At 35.0% G+C, this 18,171-nt stretch overlaps 2 protein-coding genes across 3 annotated transcripts in view; one reads left to right on the top strand and one right to left on the bottom strand.

The window, feature by feature from the left end:
- Positions 1-1,158: 1,158 nt before the first annotated feature.
- On the top strand, positions 1,159-4,791 carry LOC100789919 (protein ESKIMO 1-like). Its single transcript, NM_001369315.2, has 5 exons — positions 1,159-1,891; positions 2,004-2,175; positions 2,878-3,083; positions 3,190-3,348; positions 4,102-4,791. The coding sequence occupies exons 1-5, from the start codon at positions 1,236-1,238 to the stop codon at positions 4,448-4,450; spliced, it is 1,542 nt and encodes a 513-aa protein (NP_001356244.1). The 5' UTR covers positions 1,159-1,235; the 3' UTR covers positions 4,451-4,791.
- Positions 4,792-5,281: 490 nt separating this feature from the next.
- The window catches only part of LOC100818647 (anaphase-promoting complex subunit 1), a 31,091-nt gene continuing 18,201 nt past the window's right edge, over positions 5,282-18,171 (bottom strand). For both annotated transcript variants that reach the window (XM_006595797.3, XM_026125323.2), the window contains 21 exons: positions 14,983-15,123; positions 14,132-14,212; positions 12,886-12,957; positions 12,651-12,722; positions 11,992-12,085; positions 11,837-11,916; positions 11,697-11,750; positions 11,499-11,576; positions 11,260-11,381; positions 11,008-11,168; positions 10,653-10,729; positions 10,461-10,574; positions 10,272-10,373; positions 9,606-9,746; positions 9,338-9,511; positions 9,057-9,120; positions 8,819-8,958; positions 8,580-8,737; positions 7,315-7,393; positions 6,487-6,585; positions 5,282-5,992 (listed from right to left, as the gene is read on the bottom strand). In XM_006595797.3, coding sequence (XP_006595860.1) covers positions 5,615-5,992; positions 6,487-6,585; positions 7,315-7,393; positions 8,580-8,737; positions 8,819-8,958; positions 9,057-9,120; positions 9,338-9,511; positions 9,606-9,746; positions 10,272-10,373; positions 10,461-10,574; positions 10,653-10,729; positions 11,008-11,168; positions 11,260-11,381; positions 11,499-11,576; positions 11,697-11,750; positions 11,837-11,916; positions 11,992-12,085; positions 12,651-12,722; positions 12,886-12,957; positions 14,132-14,212; positions 14,983-15,123 — 2,481 coding nt within the window. In that variant the 3' untranslated portion in view covers positions 5,282-5,614. The remainder of the gene's footprint in view (positions 5,993-6,486; positions 6,586-7,314; positions 7,394-8,579; positions 8,738-8,818; positions 8,959-9,056; positions 9,121-9,337; positions 9,512-9,605; positions 9,747-10,271; positions 10,374-10,460; positions 10,575-10,652; positions 10,730-11,007; positions 11,169-11,259; positions 11,382-11,498; positions 11,577-11,696; positions 11,751-11,836; positions 11,917-11,991; positions 12,086-12,650; positions 12,723-12,885; positions 12,958-14,131; positions 14,213-14,982; positions 15,124-18,171) is intronic.

Raw genomic sequence — 18,171 nt, 5'->3', positions numbered from 1 at the left:
CGTGTCAATGTTGAATAAATTATCATAAGATTGCTGGAGGCTTAATTAAGCCGATCGAGGTTAGTAATAGAAAGTCCATAAATCTTGATGGCTGTAGATTTTCCTTCCGAAAATATCTGGTAAATCTAAGAATATTCTGTACATTCTATTATACTTTTTTAATCATTTGAAAATAATTCTTAAAGAATTTCTATATTTTAAACATAATAAATACTTCTTTTTATTAAAGTTCCTGTATTTAATTTTGTCATTCAGCCGCGGTGTTGTTAGACTGATATATTCATTAAGATTAGTTTGTCGGCATATAATTAATTTAAGAATAAATTATGCATGCTAAATGGGTGTCTATTAATTAAACTCTAAATTTAATACTAGTATATTTTTTAACTAATAGAACTAGTGTAAAATCTCATTATGTTTATGATGTTTACATGTGAAAAAATAATTTATTTAATGGAATGACTTGTATTTGATTTTTTTTAGTGTAAAATTTTATTGATCAATTATAATTACGTATTTTGATAGATGAAATTAATCTATGATTTAATAAATTAAGGACACCGGTGATCTATGGGATTCATGACCAAAATACTAGTATTTTTTTTCTTCTTTTTTTTTTTGTCATTTTAAATTAGTTGACTTATTAACATGTTGAATCTACACTCTACCGTTGGAGGGTGGTTCTCAAACTCAACAAAACTCTCTCACCATCAATTAAAGTTACCTTGCAATCTCAAGAGTGAAAACTGAAAGACAGCAACATTGTGTCCACCTAAGAGCCTCACAAAACCACCACCACCCCTTCACCTGACTGAGACTGCTACCAACTTTGTTTGAAGGCTTTGAGATCACGTATTGTCCCAGACACAAGAATTAAGAAGATGTTGAAAGTGGTTACTAATGCCTCACAAAGGAACCAAAATCACAACAAATAAAATAAAATAAATAAAAAATAGATCAATAGATAGATAGTTCCCTAGCTTGAGAATTGAGAAATACAACTTTCCCTCCACCAATAACCTCTTGAAAGACAAGACCATTTCACCAAACCTTAATTAAACGAACAAACCCAACCTAAAACTACTACTTGAATTAATTTCAATGTCTCTCGTTGCAGTGATCCCTATATTTCTACCTCTCTTTGCTTCTTCTTTTCTCAGAGATTATTATTATTATTATTATTCAGATATCATTTCCTCTTTCTTCTTCTTCTTTTTTTTCTTCTTTTCCCCCCCATGCAGCCTCTTCGAAGAAAAACTCCTCTATTCACCACCTCAGAAATGGGGGCAATGAAGGGTCGCAAGAACAACAACCTCTCCATCTTCGTGGTGGTGTTCTCCATCTTCCTCTTTGGGCTCTTCATGTACAACGAGGATGTTAAGTCCATTGCCGAGTTCCCATTCTCGAGTCCCAAAGCGCATGAAACACAAGAAGGAGGAGAACCTAATAAACATGTTGATTCTGTTCAAGAAGACAATGTTGTTGTTGTTCAAAGGGAGAGTGAGAAGAAGGACGTGGAAGACAGTGTCACAGTGAAAATTTCTAAGAGTACTTCAAGGGCTCAGCTAGAGAAGAGTGGTGCTGAGGATGAGGATTCTGATGAGCGTGTTGATTTGAAAACTGTTGTGGAGAAAGAGAAGAAGATTGAAATGCCACGTGCGGAGGAAGAGGAAGAGGTGGAAGAAGAAGAAGAAGATGAGAAAGTTGAGTTGCCACCAGAAGATTGTGACTTGTTCACTGGGGAGTGGGTTTTGGATAACGTGACACACCCTTTGTACAAAGAAGACAAGTGTGAGTTTCTCACTTCGCAAGTGACATGCATGAAGAATGGACGACCTGATTCTTTGTATCAGAATTGGAAGTGGAAGCCAAGAGATTGTTCTCTGCCAAAGTATGAATTTTTGTTTTTTTAGTTTCCTTTTTTTTTATTTCTCTATCTTCTTAGTTTGTGTTTTTTTAGTAGATTTGTTTCTTATTGGTTGTGTTTTTGTGATCTTGTTAAGGTTCAAACCGAAGCTTTTGTTTCAGAAGATTAGAGGGAAGAGGCTTATGTTTGTTGGAGATTCACTGAATAGGAACCAGTGGGAATCCATGGTTTGTATGGTGAATTCTGCGGTTCCTTCATATAACAAGACCTGGTACAAGACTGGTTCTCTTGCCATCTTCAAAATCGAGGTTTGTAATTGACTTTCTCCTTTTTCTCTTGTCCAAGCAGGGGTATATGCCTGAAAACTATAACATGATTTAGGACCGTGTCAATGGTTTTAATCAATTTTTATGTTACATATAGTAGTTGAATTTTTCAATTTACAAAAATAATTAATAAAACTCAATTTCATGTCACGTGAATGAAGAATGATTCAAATTATAGTAGTTTGAACTTGGTAATAATTTCTCATACATACCAGTCTATTTGTACCAATCCAAAATCATAATGAATTCGCCAAAATGATTAACCACAAGCATAACATCGTAATAGATTGGTAAAGTACTGTTTTATCTTAATTATTTTTTACCTTTTTGGGCTAGAGTCGATGTAAAGCTGAAACTAGAATCATTGTGAAGGAAGTCTAATTTAGTTAATTGAACGAGATGCGTAACTTATTTTAAATATTTTGGCATTGTCATTGATTCCTATAAAAAAAAAAAATCATTTTGAGTATGATGGTGGTGGGCCACTGAATTTGATAAACAAATATGGGTTTTTTTAAATACCAAGTTACCAACTTGTTTGGCCTTTGTCTGAAAGTTCTGGCTTTAGAAGATTGTGCCAATCTCTTGGTAGTTAAGAATGGACACGCTGTGTAGGGAGTATTCAATTACTAATATCGCTTAGGATGCACTCCTGTTAAGTACTTGCTGGTTATGTTTGTGTAGGAGCCAGAGCACGTTACCACCGTGGAATTCTATTGGGCACCTTTCCTCGTGGAGTCAAATTCAGATGATCCAAACATGCACAGCATATTGAACCGTATAATCATGCCTGAATCAATAGAAAAGCATGGAATGAATTGGAAGGATGTGGACTACTTGATCTTTAACACCTACATATGGTGGATGAACACTTTCTCTATGAAAGTCTTGTAAGCACATGATTAACTCTCCCATTAATGTCTTTCCTTTCTTTAAGGTTTCGTGATTTTCAAGCAAATTCATGAGTTTTTGTAATTTTTGGGTGTGATGCAATAGACGAGGATCATTTGATGAAGGTTCCACAGAGTACGATGAGGTTCCTCGCCCAATAGCATATGGGAGAGTCCTCAAGACATGGTCAAAATGGGTAGATGACAACATTGACTCAAATCGAACTAAAGTTTTCTTCAGCAGCACGTCCCCTCTTCATATCAAGTAATTAATTAATGACTATACATCTTAATTTATGCCTTTTCATTTTTGAATAATCAACGAATATTGATTTCATAATACGAATAGTGGCATAGACACAATGCGTCATATAAATAAAAACATTCAGATACAATAAAATTTAAATCTCAACTTGTCTTTAAGTGTTACGTCATAATTAATATAAATTTTTTAAATATCTTTAATGATATAGATGAATTGTTTTTCAAAAATATTCATGTACGACAAAAATAAAAATTGTATCTAATTAATCTGATTTGTTACACACTATTTTTTTTCCTTTAACATCATTTTTCACTAGTGAATGAGGTGAAAATGATCTATCAACATCACATAAATACATGTTATTTATCAATAATTTAGTTTTAAAATGTTTGGGTTCATATTTGGTAACTTGGAACATCCTTTTGTTATTTTGAAAAACTTACCTACTAATCCATTCCTATGGTTAGTTGACACCAAATAGTTTAACCCACTTGCAATCATCCATGAACAAATTAGTGTGAAACTACAACATATTTGCTATGCCATTAGGTGGGACCATATCCAGGGTAAACTAATTAACAACATGATTGGAGTTTTCACTTTTGATTGTCAAGTTGGTGACCCTTTACCACATTTTTTTTTCTTTTTTACAAAGTTTATAGTTACCAACTTACCATGTGTACCTAACAAATTAAAAATACTTTTGAACACACTTTGAATTCAACATTAACATTTAACCATATGATTTTGTAGGAGTGAGGATTGGAACAACCCAGATGGTATAAAATGTGCTAAGGAAACCACCCCGATTCTCAACATGTCAACCCCATTAGATGTGGGAACAGATCGTCGCCTTTTTGCAATTGTCAACAATGTGATCCAGTCAATGAAGGTGTCAGTGTACTTCATTAACATCACTTCTTTGTCAGAGTTGAGAAAAGATGCACACACTTCTGTCTACACCATACGCCAAGGAAAAATGCTAACTCCAGAACAACAAGCTGATCCTACTACTTATGCTGATTGCATTCATTGGTGTTTACCAGGATTACCTGATACTTGGAATGAGTTCCTCTATACACAGATCATCTCTCAATCTTGACCTACAACAAACAACCTATAGATATCTTCACACACACTTCTATTCCCTTTTCCCTCTTTCCTTAATTGTTATTATTTCTCCTTTTACTTATGAAAAATGCTCCTTTTTCAATTGAATGCTTCAAGCATTTGTTTCAGTTTTTTTTTTTTTTTAATTTAGTCACTTTTTATTGGCTTTTTTTTTCATTTTAGGAATTGGGCATTTTTTTCCCTTTTTTTCCTCACGTTTCTTTGTTAAGCCAAATTAGCAAGTACGGAAGCACAGCAAGATCCTTAAATGTACAATGAATCCTTTCTCCTTGAATGAAGAAAAAATAAAGCACGAACGTTTTGTTTAGCTTACTTTCATGGAATAATTGTTTCATCTTTTAGTTTCTAAATAGTTACGTATTATGATCGTACGTTTGTACACGTGGAAAGCAAGATAACTTCGATTATAAATATTGCGTCTAATTTAGACCAAATCAAAACCTGCTTAATAACTTCATTATATTTAGATAGTAGTAGATAGAACAACACTCCTAAGGAATCCTATTAAAACCCAGAAATAAAAGCTTGCCTACCATCCACACCAGAATAAATGAAATCATATCTACAACCCTTTTGTTTATAATTTTTTAAGGAAATAATTCTACAATTACATAAAAAAACAATTTATTATTTAGAAATTGTGTAATAGTTGCTATTAAAAAATAAAGGTAATTCTACAATTCTTGAAATGTTAACAAGCACCTATGAATTAATATTAGTATATCACTGGCTATTGAATGACGTGTAAAGTTTGGATGCAAAATTCAATAGTTGAAAATGCAATGATACCAAAATTGATATATAAGAAACATGAAAAAGTCGACTTGTTTGTACCAGCCATAGATACAGTTAGTGTTCATCAGAATCATCACGACTTGCTTGTACTCGCTCAAGCAGTTCCATGGACGCATGCATGGCTATACAAACTGGTAAACAAGAGTTCAGCTGTATATACACATGCGTACTTGGTTTCCAGGGACATGCTCTCAAGTCTCAATGCCAATTTGGTTTGTGGAACAAGAAAATATGCAAAGGGATAAACTTGTATGAGCAAAAATGCTTTCGCAGCTACAGAGATGTGAACACTGCTATACATTAGTATTTGCAAAATCAAAAGATTACTGCTGATATACAATCATGACAAACATCTATCTATCTCGCTGATCACATGAATGTGAGTTCTTGGAAAAAACAGACGCAAGAAGGGAACTGAAGATGACGACATAAGCTTAGGTTTGACTCTATCAACAGCTGTCCTAATTGCAGATGAAGATGGTACATCAAACCACTGAAGGAACCAAGAAAGAAGTATTGAACGTTTATCTTGGGATTCTCCATCAGGCCATTTTCCCAATTTCAAATAGTTATGAAAATCATCCTTCAATTCCTGGGAACAATTTAGGAGCTCCTCTACCTGCTTCCGAAGTGAACCAACAAATGATGATTGCACAATTCCTCCTTTTGGAGCGGATAATTTTCCAGTCATCAATGCCTCAATATATGTTAGAGCAAGCTGCAAGCAGATAGAATTAGCATCAAGTCACATACTCATAAGGGGTGGGCTAGTGACCTAGTGAATGAGACTCCGCCCATTATGAGGGCCTGGAGTGGGTCAATTTTATGCTACCTTACTTAGTGGACTAGAGAGGAATTATGACTCAACCATGACTGATACATCACAAACACAAGCAAACAACCTTACCATTTCATCAAGACTCAACCTGATGCAGATGCTTTAAAAACTTTAAAGGAGCAAGATTTATTTGATTTGAAGAAAAATCACAATTAGATTTCAAAAGAATGAGTATAATCTAACTCAGCCTAGCCCTAGGGAAAAACAATAACTGTAGTTTAATTGCGATGAATGATATCAGCACAGTCTTTGCCAGGGAACCCTATATGATAAAGTATGCCTAAAAGACCTCTGCTTTAATCATAAAATCCAGTTTAGAGAAAGCTTATTACTTGAAAAGAAAGTGCAATTATCAAGATTAAGCATAAAACTACCTTAAAACCAGATATAGAGAGTGAGTCACCAAAAACAATGGCACCGTTAGTAACTTGTTCAGCCATCGATTCAACAGTTGTGTATAATGACAAATATACCTGCATAATAGAGCCATCAATTAAATAATATCAGAATTTTCCAATAATAAAAAATGCAAACTCTCATTATGGTTTACAGCAAGCATAGACATTAGACCAAACTTCATTTATCATAGAGTTTGAGAGAGAAAAGAAGAAAGCTGGAAGATATTATGTTTATTCAGAATTGAAAGGTTGGTTACAAACTGATTCTGTTTCTCTATTTATAGAGAGAACAGATATGATTACACATAACCTAACTAAGGCAGTTAACTAACAAAAGTTAGTTACTGCTCTAACAGAAATAACAGCTTCTAACAAACTAACAGAAATAACAAACCATAGCTTTCCTAACTGAACCATAACTGTTCTAACAGCTGCCCTAACTGAATCACAAAGTAAAACTTACTTAATACACGAATAATTTATTTACACAAATACTTATAAGAATCAAGCCTCTCATAAACAATTCATTTCAAATTTTTATATCATGTAGATCATGCTCATAATCCATGGCATTTCATAATTTATACTGTAATAACTAGTAATTTAGTACACGAGATTACCGTCGTGGAATCTAAAACAGAAGAGATTATTGACTGCTTGAATATTTACTTATGGATAAGCAATTTGTTTGAAATGCCACATGTATGGCCAACATGGAAACACAGCCAGTATTGAAGTTTTTAGATTGGGTCATCATTGTTTATTGAATTTAGGAAATACAAATTAACCTTCTAAGCACATTACCTGTAACAGAGCTGGTCTATCCTTGGTCACACACTCAAATAATACTTGCAAGCAGAATTCCTTGAAATCAACATCAGATCTGCAAGCATTTTTATTAATTTATTTAGATATTGAACCGTCTTTACAACATCAGATCTGCATAATTAGTTATACTTAAATCATCTTTGACTTATCATCTATGATCTTCAATATAAATCTTGGGAATAACAAAATGTAAATGTAAATGGTTAAAGAACCCAAAAAAGAAAAAGAAAAGAAAACCTTTTTGAAGGAAAGCCCTCAATCAGGCATGTCTAGCTGATTATGATGAAAAGATGGATGAAAGTGACCTTTCCCTCCAGGTTACTTTCAGCATGCAACATATTGTAATTGTGTGAAACTATTGATAACAAATGCGGCTCCTGTACAGTCCATTCAATCACAATACTTGGCTAAGATGATCTGATCTGACCAATAAAGTTTATGCCTCTATATCTTGGAAGTTTGAGGTAGTCTCCAATTTGAATATTAATTTGATAAATGGTATTTCAGGTTTGAAGAATAAGTTGACCAAGACTAATTATGCCTCTATATTCCCAGAGGTGTAGCTCATCGGATAGAGGATTATGATAAATTTTGTGCAGGTGCTGGGGATGATAACATAATTCATTGAGTTAAATGGGAGATCTGTTGCAGGCCCACAAATGAATGTGGATAGATCTTGGTAACTAGCTGTCCAAAAACATTGCCATGGCATTTTTCTAGAGATAAATATCTTACGGCACATGTTAATTTGAATTATATATGGTCCTTATCCACAGTTTAGATGTCAAAGTAGCAGTGAATGAAACTTGCAAGCCCTTGGAATTTTTTTCCAGACATTTTCATTATCAAGGATTTTGGAAGAATGGGTGCGTGATGCCCCTTTCTCAGCTTTTCCACATCGTGTTCAGCTCAACCCCCCCCCCCAAAAAAAAAAGGATAGTAAATAGCAGAATAACCACTGTTACGGATGAGCAATCAGAGTTTTCCCATCTTTACAAAAAAAAAAAAAAATCTAAAGCCAGATATGATTCCACTATGTATATGAAAGTATTACTTGGATTTGTTCCCTTTGTGCAAGTCAGATAAAACTTAAACTGTTAACTATTCATTAAATAGCATCTGATCAGTTATTCATCAAAAGATTTAAGAAACATTTCATAAATCAGACAAGTAGAATGAAACAGTAAAAACATAATCAAACAGAACATGGATGCCAAAACAATCTAGAAATATGAGCTTACCTATTATACCAAGAGGGGTCACAGCAGAGTTGTGCAAAAGCAATCAAACTAGGATCAGATGAGAAGGTACCAACCAACTGATCAACTGTGATTGAACCAGATCCACTACAAATGTCCGTGATTGTATCAGATGCTTTCAAACTTGTCAGGCCAAACACCTAGATCAAGCAAACAAATAAAGTGGGTTTTAATATCTGTATAAACATGTGTAGCAGTATCATACACTACGTAATTTCAACCTTGTGCATTGCCCGTGACAGCAGTGACTGGCACCCAATGGGATCATCAACATATGAACAAGCTCCAACCTTTCTTTTGATGAAAAGAATACCAGAATTAAATGGATTATTCTTGTCTCCAAAATTCCACCAAGGTTTATCTGTTATAAATGCATAATTGGGGTTACTCATTTAAAAAGTATATGATTCTAAAAACCTCATATCAGTATAAGATCACAGCATAATAGTTTATGTTTACCTTCTGGGGTAAAGTCTATTACTTGAGGCCAGTAGCGAGGCCCACAAACACGTATTCTTTTCAACTGTAACCATCAATGCCAATACAAATTAGTCCTACAAGGTTACAGATGCTTTTTTTTGCTTCAACAATAAGAAATATACAACTCCAAAAGCTATCAAATAGAAGTTAATTCAAACCGAACAGGAGAATTGTGAACCAAAAAAAGATAAATTGAACAAGACAAATCAAAGTATCCCACAGATTTCATTCATAGAGACCATCCAAACACTCAGACTTACAATTGATCGTTCTGGCAGAAGGCAAGGGGTGACCTCGCAAAAGCTGGATTCTGCATAATGCTCAGTTTCTCTGACTGTGACCTCAAGAGGAGCATAAACAGGCAGACCCGTGTCAACATCAACTGTCTGAATCCATCGCGCCTCTGTTGCAAGGACATAGAGATGGCGAAATGCCTGCAAAAACACTTTTTTCAGAACTTAATTTTCAATAGTAAACTAATAATCATTTAAGCCTTTATCCACAAGTAACTCCATCAATCTGAAATACCTGAAGGTGGCATCTGTTATCATTTGGACCAGTCGGCAAGCGTGGATATAGAGTAATTAGCAAAGCAGCAATGGAATGGTTGTTTGTTGAAAATGTTCTCATTCCACCACCAAGAAACAAGAAACCAGTAGCTAAGCTTACCTAAAACAGCAGGTTTATAAAACAAAAATAACGGAGACTGAAGAAGGCTAATTACCAAACTCATGTGAAAAAAATAAAAATTAGCATATACAAGATGTTGCATGAATATAGATCATGTAATGATGTAAATAAAATTTGTTTTACCAAATTAGGTACAGGAATATATGAATTTCAAACTGATTCTTTGATATTACTATCATAATACAAGATATCTGAATCACCAAAAGTCCTCTGATTGAAGATAATTTTTCACTGATTCTTTTATCTAAAGCCCAACTGCTAAACACAAACATTTTTGCATAATATACGCACAAAACTTGTGGACATGAGATAAAAAGACATTTTGAAGATCATTAGTGGCTTAGCATAATGGTACCAAGCCACCTCCGGCCACTTAAGGTAGGGAAGTTCAATCCCCAACCCCCTGGAAATTCAAGTTCCAAAGCCAGCCTCTCATATATATCAAGATTTTATTCTTTAAAAAAATGAAAATTAAAAAACCAAAAGACAACTTGCAGAACTTACTGCCATCTGAATACCATAACTTGACTGCCCATCTGCACAATTTCTGCTCCTTAGGAATCTCAACAACCGAAAGGTCTGTAAATGTCCAGACCCAGCCATAACCTGGTATGCAGAAGTTTAACCATAGAATTTTAGTCATGATCTTAATCTATAATTAATTGACGATGGACAGAAGGAGGAAGCAGGTACCACAGATAGAGAAAGAACAATAAGGTGAAGGCATGTTTCCAATGTGCCCCGATCGATGTAGCGAGACAGTCCCTTTGGGAAAACCTTTCCACATGTAGGAGAAACAGGCTTCATCTGCAAGATAAAAATAAACCATCTAAACCTACCACTTCACATGCATGGGGGAGTTAGGCAGCGTAATTCTGGACTGACCTCGTTAAGAAAGTAAATAACAAATTCATAAAGTAATTCCTGTGCATTTTCATTTCTTGTGCCAGCAAACACCATTCCTGACAAGGTTAAGAAGAATAAGTTTCAAGACAAAGACTAAACAGTACCACAACCACTGAGTTGTAAAAATAAAAAAATATAAAATATAAAAAAAGATAGAAGGAACCTTATTTAAGAAAATATCATCAAGGACAATAGTAGCAATGAGGATTTAAATAATTTCACTCAGGGTTATGATATGGTTACCTTTTCATATAAAGAATTTAGATAATATCAACATACATGCACTCTGTTAAATTTATCATAAAATGAATGCAAAGACTAGAGAACATTTTACCAAGTGATATACAAGCTCCAGCTATTATATTAACATAGGCCTGTATAAAAGCCTCAGCATCCATATCTTCAATATTATTGTCATCAACTCCAATCCCTTCTACAGAACATCTGACAATCTCAGGAATTTGAGACCAAACCCAATTTTTTGAGGGGTGAACCCTACAAAAAAATATGCAGGAAGCATGGATCAGAAGGGTGACAAACAGATCCAAGTAGATTGTTGCAATAACTTAAAGAAACCAGGACAAACCTGTTCCACATTATTAAATTTCGAGCAATGACTCTAAGCATTATAAAGTCAGGCCTCACATATTGTAAATCAAAACATGTATTGGGAATTGAGAGCCTAGACACAATAGCCTCAGATTCTGTCTGTCAAAAGAATAAAGACCAAAGTTATAAAAGGTAGAAAACAAATTAAATTGCAGCAGATAAACAGACTTCTTGTTGCCATTACTACTTATTGTAGAGTGAGTTCATTCGAAGAACCTTCATAAACATCAAAGCAATGGCAATGATGGCTCCAGGTGCAGTGACATCAACATTGACTGTTGTCCCATCCATCATCTACAAGTACAAATATTTAAATTAGTTATGCAAAAGAAAGTCTCAACTATAATGTCTCATACGATTTTATTTCTCTTTTATTTCATCACGGAAAAAAAATACTAATTGAATTCTCTAAACCTGTGCAGAACCACGACTTTCATCCATTGAGACTGTCGAAAAATGAGATCTTTCCTGATGCAAAAGTACTTGAGCATTATATAAAATTATAAACATTATCAACAAGGAAAGAAATGACAGAAGAATGTGAACCCCATTACATTGTGTACTTTTTCACCAATGTAGAGAAACAGACGATTCACAAATGTGTCAATGAAACCAAGTGCATCTTCTCCCCGTCCTTCAGGCAACATATTTTGGTTAGACAAAGAACCACAAAACCAAAATCCAAAACCTATTATTTAAGCATTCATACCCAATGCAACAAGACCCAGTGCAAATCCTGCAGAAACAGCATGACCCTCTCGCTCAAGAACATTATCACCTCCACTTCGGCACCCAATTTCACCCTGAAAAATTACATATAGATGTAGGGGAAGACCAGTTAAAGGAAGAAATTAAATTAACAGAAACACAGGCGACAAACAATTTAGTAAATATGGAAATCCTGCAAACCCTAATCAACCAGGGAAGACATAGGTATTATTATTTAGAATGAAAAGCAAAACAAAAAAGAATCATGAAAGAAATTTATGAACTGGTACTGAGGCTGGTTTGTTCAAAATACAGACAATAGGATCTGTACATACCTGACAGACACTATCATGCAAGCAAACAACTTTGATAAACCAATTCCTAAACATGCAAGTGCACAAATGATAATGAATTACAAATCTATCAAAACTCCAAGCTAATTGCATTTAATGGAAGGGGAAAAAGGAAACAATATTGTAAATCATACCAACTGGTTAAATGGTCCAAGAAAGCAATAGAATTCAGCACAATAAATAGTACCAGTTCAACCATAATCAACCTTCATGTTCACATTATCTCGATGGCATGCAAGAATTAAATAACTCGGGCATATGTTCAACCATTGGATAAACAGCAGACAAAGACATGAAATATATTTACCAATAAAACCTGCATTGTTTGTGGGTGAGCTGAACCTTCATATAAAATCCCCAAAGACATTAAAGCGGCTGACTGAAAAAATATAAATTTCTTCATGAGATAAAATGAAGCAAGTGAAAGCCCCAGTTTTGGGCTTTTATAATTTTTCTTCTGATGTTAGAAAGCACCAGAAAAGGAGGGAAGGGGTGAAAGGGGCTAATTCAAAGTGAACAAATAAAATAAACATAAAAGATACCTGGAGCAAGGTTGGAACCTCTAACTCTGGATAGGAAGATGGATGTCGTACAGGAATATGAAAATAAAGTGTCTGCAAGTGAGTAATTTTATCAGTTCTCCCAACACAGCAGGCAGAAGGGATGAGATAAGGGGTACGTATGCATGCTATCAAAGAAGTTGTGCAATATAAAGATACTGATTTCATGCATTAAAGGGCACAAACAAATAAAACACAATCTTCTATAAAAAGGTTAATGTTAATCCCTAAACCAAGGTCATCAAATCACGATTCAAATTGTGAATTGTAAATTGCATTTTTTGAGATCTCACATCGAGTAGTGGGATACCCAAGGCCCTAAATCCAAATTCTAAAATGATATCAGAACCTATCCTCGACTCATTATTTGGGTCACCCATATTTTCTTGTCTATCTATTCCTAAGCATGAGGGGGTGCTGTTATTGGACCACCTGCATTTGTCTGGCACACAAGTCTGACAATTCAGGTGACAATTCCGACATGCTTTGGTTCACTCTCTGGTTTGTATCAAAGGAGCGGCTGGGTCATCAATTCACACCATTCAAATTGTGAATCAAATGATTTCTATAATACTCCCCCCCCCCCCCCCAAAAAAAAAAAAAAACACAGAATCGATTATTTTGTTTCCTTGTCTTTGATAAAAGAAGAAATTTATCGAGACAGGGATCATGTTTGCAAAAATTAACAGTATACATTGTAAGGGAGGGAGGGAGTTTAATCTAAATTGTTAGCCTAGAACAATTAGAAAAGAAAGCCAACTCAATCCAATTACACCCCTCATTTGATTCCTAAAGTCAATCCCATTAACAGAACCACATCCTTGAATTCAATTAATTTTAAGAAACTTGATAGTCACTCATCAACAAATTAGTTCTAAGTAAAAATATACAATTAAGAAGACTTATTTTATTTCACCACACTCAAATTAAAATATTATCATTTCCTTGTGCTCATGGAAAACAATTGAACTAGGCGCATCCCAGATTTAATTTTCATGGAAACCATGACAAGAATGAGTGTTTTCTATTATACTCCAGCTTGAGATGCCTCTGATTTAGTTCCATTAGATTAAATTATGTGTTTTTGCAATAAAATGGCAAGTGCCTTCATGGTCAAGAAAAAACAATGCAATCAATAAGATATTTTATGTTGCACTTCAACTATGATCTAGTATCTGAGGGCAGAGATCTGCAACAATTCCACCAGAAAAATTGTGCTTGATAATACCTTTGATATAGCTGGATGCATGGTGCCTCCATAAGAAGCTGCAAGGCCAAGCATTAATCCCACAGTAGTACTTTCATGTTCCTAAACATATGTAGGGAAAATAATTTGATGTCAATGGAAAAGCTGAAAGATAAGAATATAACATATAAAGGAAAGATAGACAAATTGTCCCCAAGTTAATTGAAATTAAATGAATTATATGGCATCAACCATTTTGTGGTGACAATCGGGCCCTTAAAACCAAACAGTGTATTGACTCTACCATTTGAGAATTCACGTTTTAGTTCATTGAACTTCATTCTGACTCCAATCACTCTCACGAGAATATTTCAGTTTAAAAAAAACTGAGAACTCTACAATCAACACTGTGTCTATTTTCCTTCAGTGACTATAATTGTCTACTTGCACCTTACCAACTTAAGAGCCCCCCCCCCCCCCCCCCCCCAAAAAAAAAAAAAACAGCATAGTTGCTGCAATACCTGCAATTGCATTGTAGGCACAACAGATGAGACACAAACACTCTGCAATGCAGTTCCTATAGTGAGGGGCAACCACGATGCAACACTACAACGCTTGATAACTAGGCAACAAATACCCTAATTTTGGGAGCTTTCAACCTCTAACTAGATGCAGCCTGACTAGAAAGGAAACTATACAAAAGCTAAATAATTTTTTGAGGTGCCAAAAATTTAAAGATTGACCTTAGAGTGGCAGCAACAAATAATATATGCTATGAAGTATGAAATATATTATTTTCAACAGAAATTTAAGATTAATTGTTTCTGTTTTGTAACAATAAATCATCAACATTAGAATAAATGGAGTGCTAGGGGAGCATTAGGGAATTAAACCTGAGAAAAATACTGGTAGATGTCAGTAACAGCTAATACACGCAGATATCCATGCAATCCTAGTGCAAGTAGAAGTCCAGCATGAACAGAATTTGGCTCCTCAGGTTTGTTATACAAAACCCATGTTCTTGACATTCTTCCCTGCAAAAGGAATTATATGCAATTTTCAGAAATATGCAACCATACAATTATGCAAGCCACAATAACAAATACTCCCACCCAAAGCTTGTTCAGTAACAACAGAGTTGAGAGTGAAATATTGCTTTAAAAAAATACAATGCCTCTTGAGTTTTTAGTATGCGTGTCTAATTTCTGACAGACTCCATTAAAGATCTGCTTGTTTTGCTAAAAGAAAGGGACAGGAAGGCACCAAAAAAGTACTTTGTTAATTTTTAAAATAGTCCAAGATCTGGACAAAAAGAAGCCCAAGGGTCAACATAAAACACTGAAATACCACTAAACAACAACAAAGATTTATCCTACTAGGTGAGGTCAGCTACATGGATGATGGATCACACGACTTGACACAATTAAAAACCAAAGTTTCAGGTTGCACAACACAAAAAGTGAAAAAGAACAATTACCCCTTCCCATTGGGTGTGTCTGGGAGTTGGGTTTTGGAGGTAAAGGGAAGGGTAGGCAGGGCAAATTTTTCATTTCTCAATTCTAATAAATATTTTCTAATAGGGCAAATTTTTCATTTCTCAATTCTAATAAATATCATAAATGACATCATAATCTTTTTTTATAAATATTACACAGCTCTCTTAATTTTAAAAAATAAAAATAAAAAAATTGTACTCCTTTCCTTTCCCTCCAAAACCCCACACCCAAACAAACTCTTTTTTCCTAATTCTATTGTGAGGAAAACAATGCCAACAAAAAAGGTATTATAGTCTTTTCTTGTGATCTCACCAAACAGCTCCTATACAAATAATATCCTATGACTCAACAACTTGTATATTAAAAATATTTTTTCCTTTCAATTTCTCATTCAATCTTTAAAACATTAGTTAATATTTTTTCTTCCTTTCAATTTCTTAATCAATGAATTTTGGATTCTAGATGTTTGTTTGTCTCTCCATAGTCCATACACATCAAATACCCAAAATACTTTAACATAAGTGGAGGGCAGGGGGCAAAACCCTCACCCTATCAGCTCGTTATAAGAGTTGAGTTAGGCCCAAACTCAAATCCTAAAAGGCCTTAACCCTTCTACACTTATATACACCTTTTCTTGTCTTTATTTTTCTGATGTGGGACTTTATAGTTCTCCAACGAAATAGATCACGGAAGAATAGTAGAAGAGAAATGCTATTTCCTTCAACAAGTATAGACCGACTGAGCCTCCGAACCATAAAAATTCAACACGTGTCTATCAACATCATATTAAAATATTCATTCAATTTAACATTTTAAAATTTACACTCTTTCCACATTTACCCTTTCATACACGATCCAGACTGTTACACACACGACCTGGCAGAGAATGTGACTGCTAGTCGAAAAACGTTAAGCAGGTAGAAGGCGACGAGGACCTTCAGGATGTTCTGGCAGAGGTGTGTTCGCCGCCTTTGACACGGATGAGCATGTTGCTGTCGGTGAAGCAGTGGTCGTCGAGGAGGAGGATGGGCTCGAAGGTCTTGAACCAGTTTAATAACAAATTCTATATGCGACGATTTACAGGTCAATCAGACACAGCACCATAGTTTCTGTTTGTAGAAGTTCAAAAGAGAATGGTTCTGCGCTGGTTTGGGAAATTGTTGGTCTATTGTATATTTGAAGGACTTGTTGAATTAAGCATTTAGTTTTGCTCCTTTTGGTGGGTGAGCAATCTGTTTTAGTACTAGGATTTGTGGTAGCTATCTGCATAAACACTTCCTTTTTGGGTGTTCAATGCGTAGACGCTTATACTTTGGAGGTTCTTGTCCATCATGAGTGGGGGTGCCACTTCACTGCTTGTGATTTGGTGCCTTTTACCACTTTTTAATATATTTTATTTGGCCTTTAAAAAAAATAAAGTTCAAAAGAGAATTGATTTATGTTACTAAAATTGTAAATGCAACTAAAAAGGGCATTAGTGTTTTCAATTGACTGCATTATAGTAGATTTTGGTAGTGATGGGTGGAATTTATCTATACATATTGTATTGTACAGCACATGGTCTTCACTTTGCCACTGGAACCATTTTTAGAGCTGAATCTAGCTGATCAAGTTTGAAGACACAGCTCTCTTAACAGTGATAGAGCATACATCGATCCTTATTTCCCTGAGAGGTTCAACAGCTGGGGGCCTAGTCCTGATGAACTACTCCATTTGTCTCATCTCTTCAAAGAACTTGTTTGCTTAGTTTTTGTACATTTAGTTATAGCTTCAGCATTAATAACAAATTTTAATTGGTGGCATCTTAATTCTAGAATTTGACATTTCTTCTTAAAATGACCTTGTACGTATGTCCAGCTTTCATATATATATTTGGCTTTATGTCTTCTTCGGTTCTATTCCAAGCATAATACGCTGCATTGGTTTTTTTAGCATATCATATCATTTTCAAAAAAAATTTCCTTGTTCTTTAGTTAACATGTTACTCTTCACTCACATAATTATTAGGCATAATGGCACTAAGGGCATAGACTATTACCATTACGAAACAAAATGGAAACCATGCTTTGCTGAGGGAACTTTGCTGCATTGTGCGTATTTCTTGTGCTACTAACATGTATCCCAAGAGAAAGTGCTCAAGATAGCTCTTGCCTAAACAAGCTTTCTCCTTGCCTGAACTACCTCAACGGCAATGAAGACCCACCTAATAGTTGCTGTGAGCCACTTAAATCAATGATTGTATCAGCACTACAATTTTAAAAAATGCAGTTGCAGTAGCCAGAAGAGAGGTTTGGGTTTGGAGCCTCCTCTGAACCCACCTTTGACTTCTTGGTTAACCCTCACCGCCTTCTTTGGCTTCCCTTGTTTCTGCATTTCATCTGAGCTTTGACAAATACCATCAAGCTTAGCATCAACCACAAACCGCAGAAGGTTGTATTTGCCAACCACCAGCCTTGGTGCCTCAGGGAAGTTGAGTCTGGGACATTCGCCTTGCCGGAGATGCTTTGTCAGTAATCGTTATCAACATGCGTGTCTACGTCAAGGGCCCCACACCTCTCAGATCTATTGTACATGCGTGCAAAAGTC

This window comes from Glycine max, chromosome 14 (assembly GCF_000004515.6).
Source record: "Glycine max cultivar Williams 82 chromosome 14, Glycine_max_v4.0, whole genome shotgun sequence".
Taxonomy (NCBI): domain Eukaryota; kingdom Viridiplantae; phylum Streptophyta; class Magnoliopsida; order Fabales; family Fabaceae; genus Glycine; species Glycine max.
The sequence above is the reverse complement of the archived record's forward strand: the minus strand, read 5'-3'. Positions and strand labels throughout refer to the sequence as shown.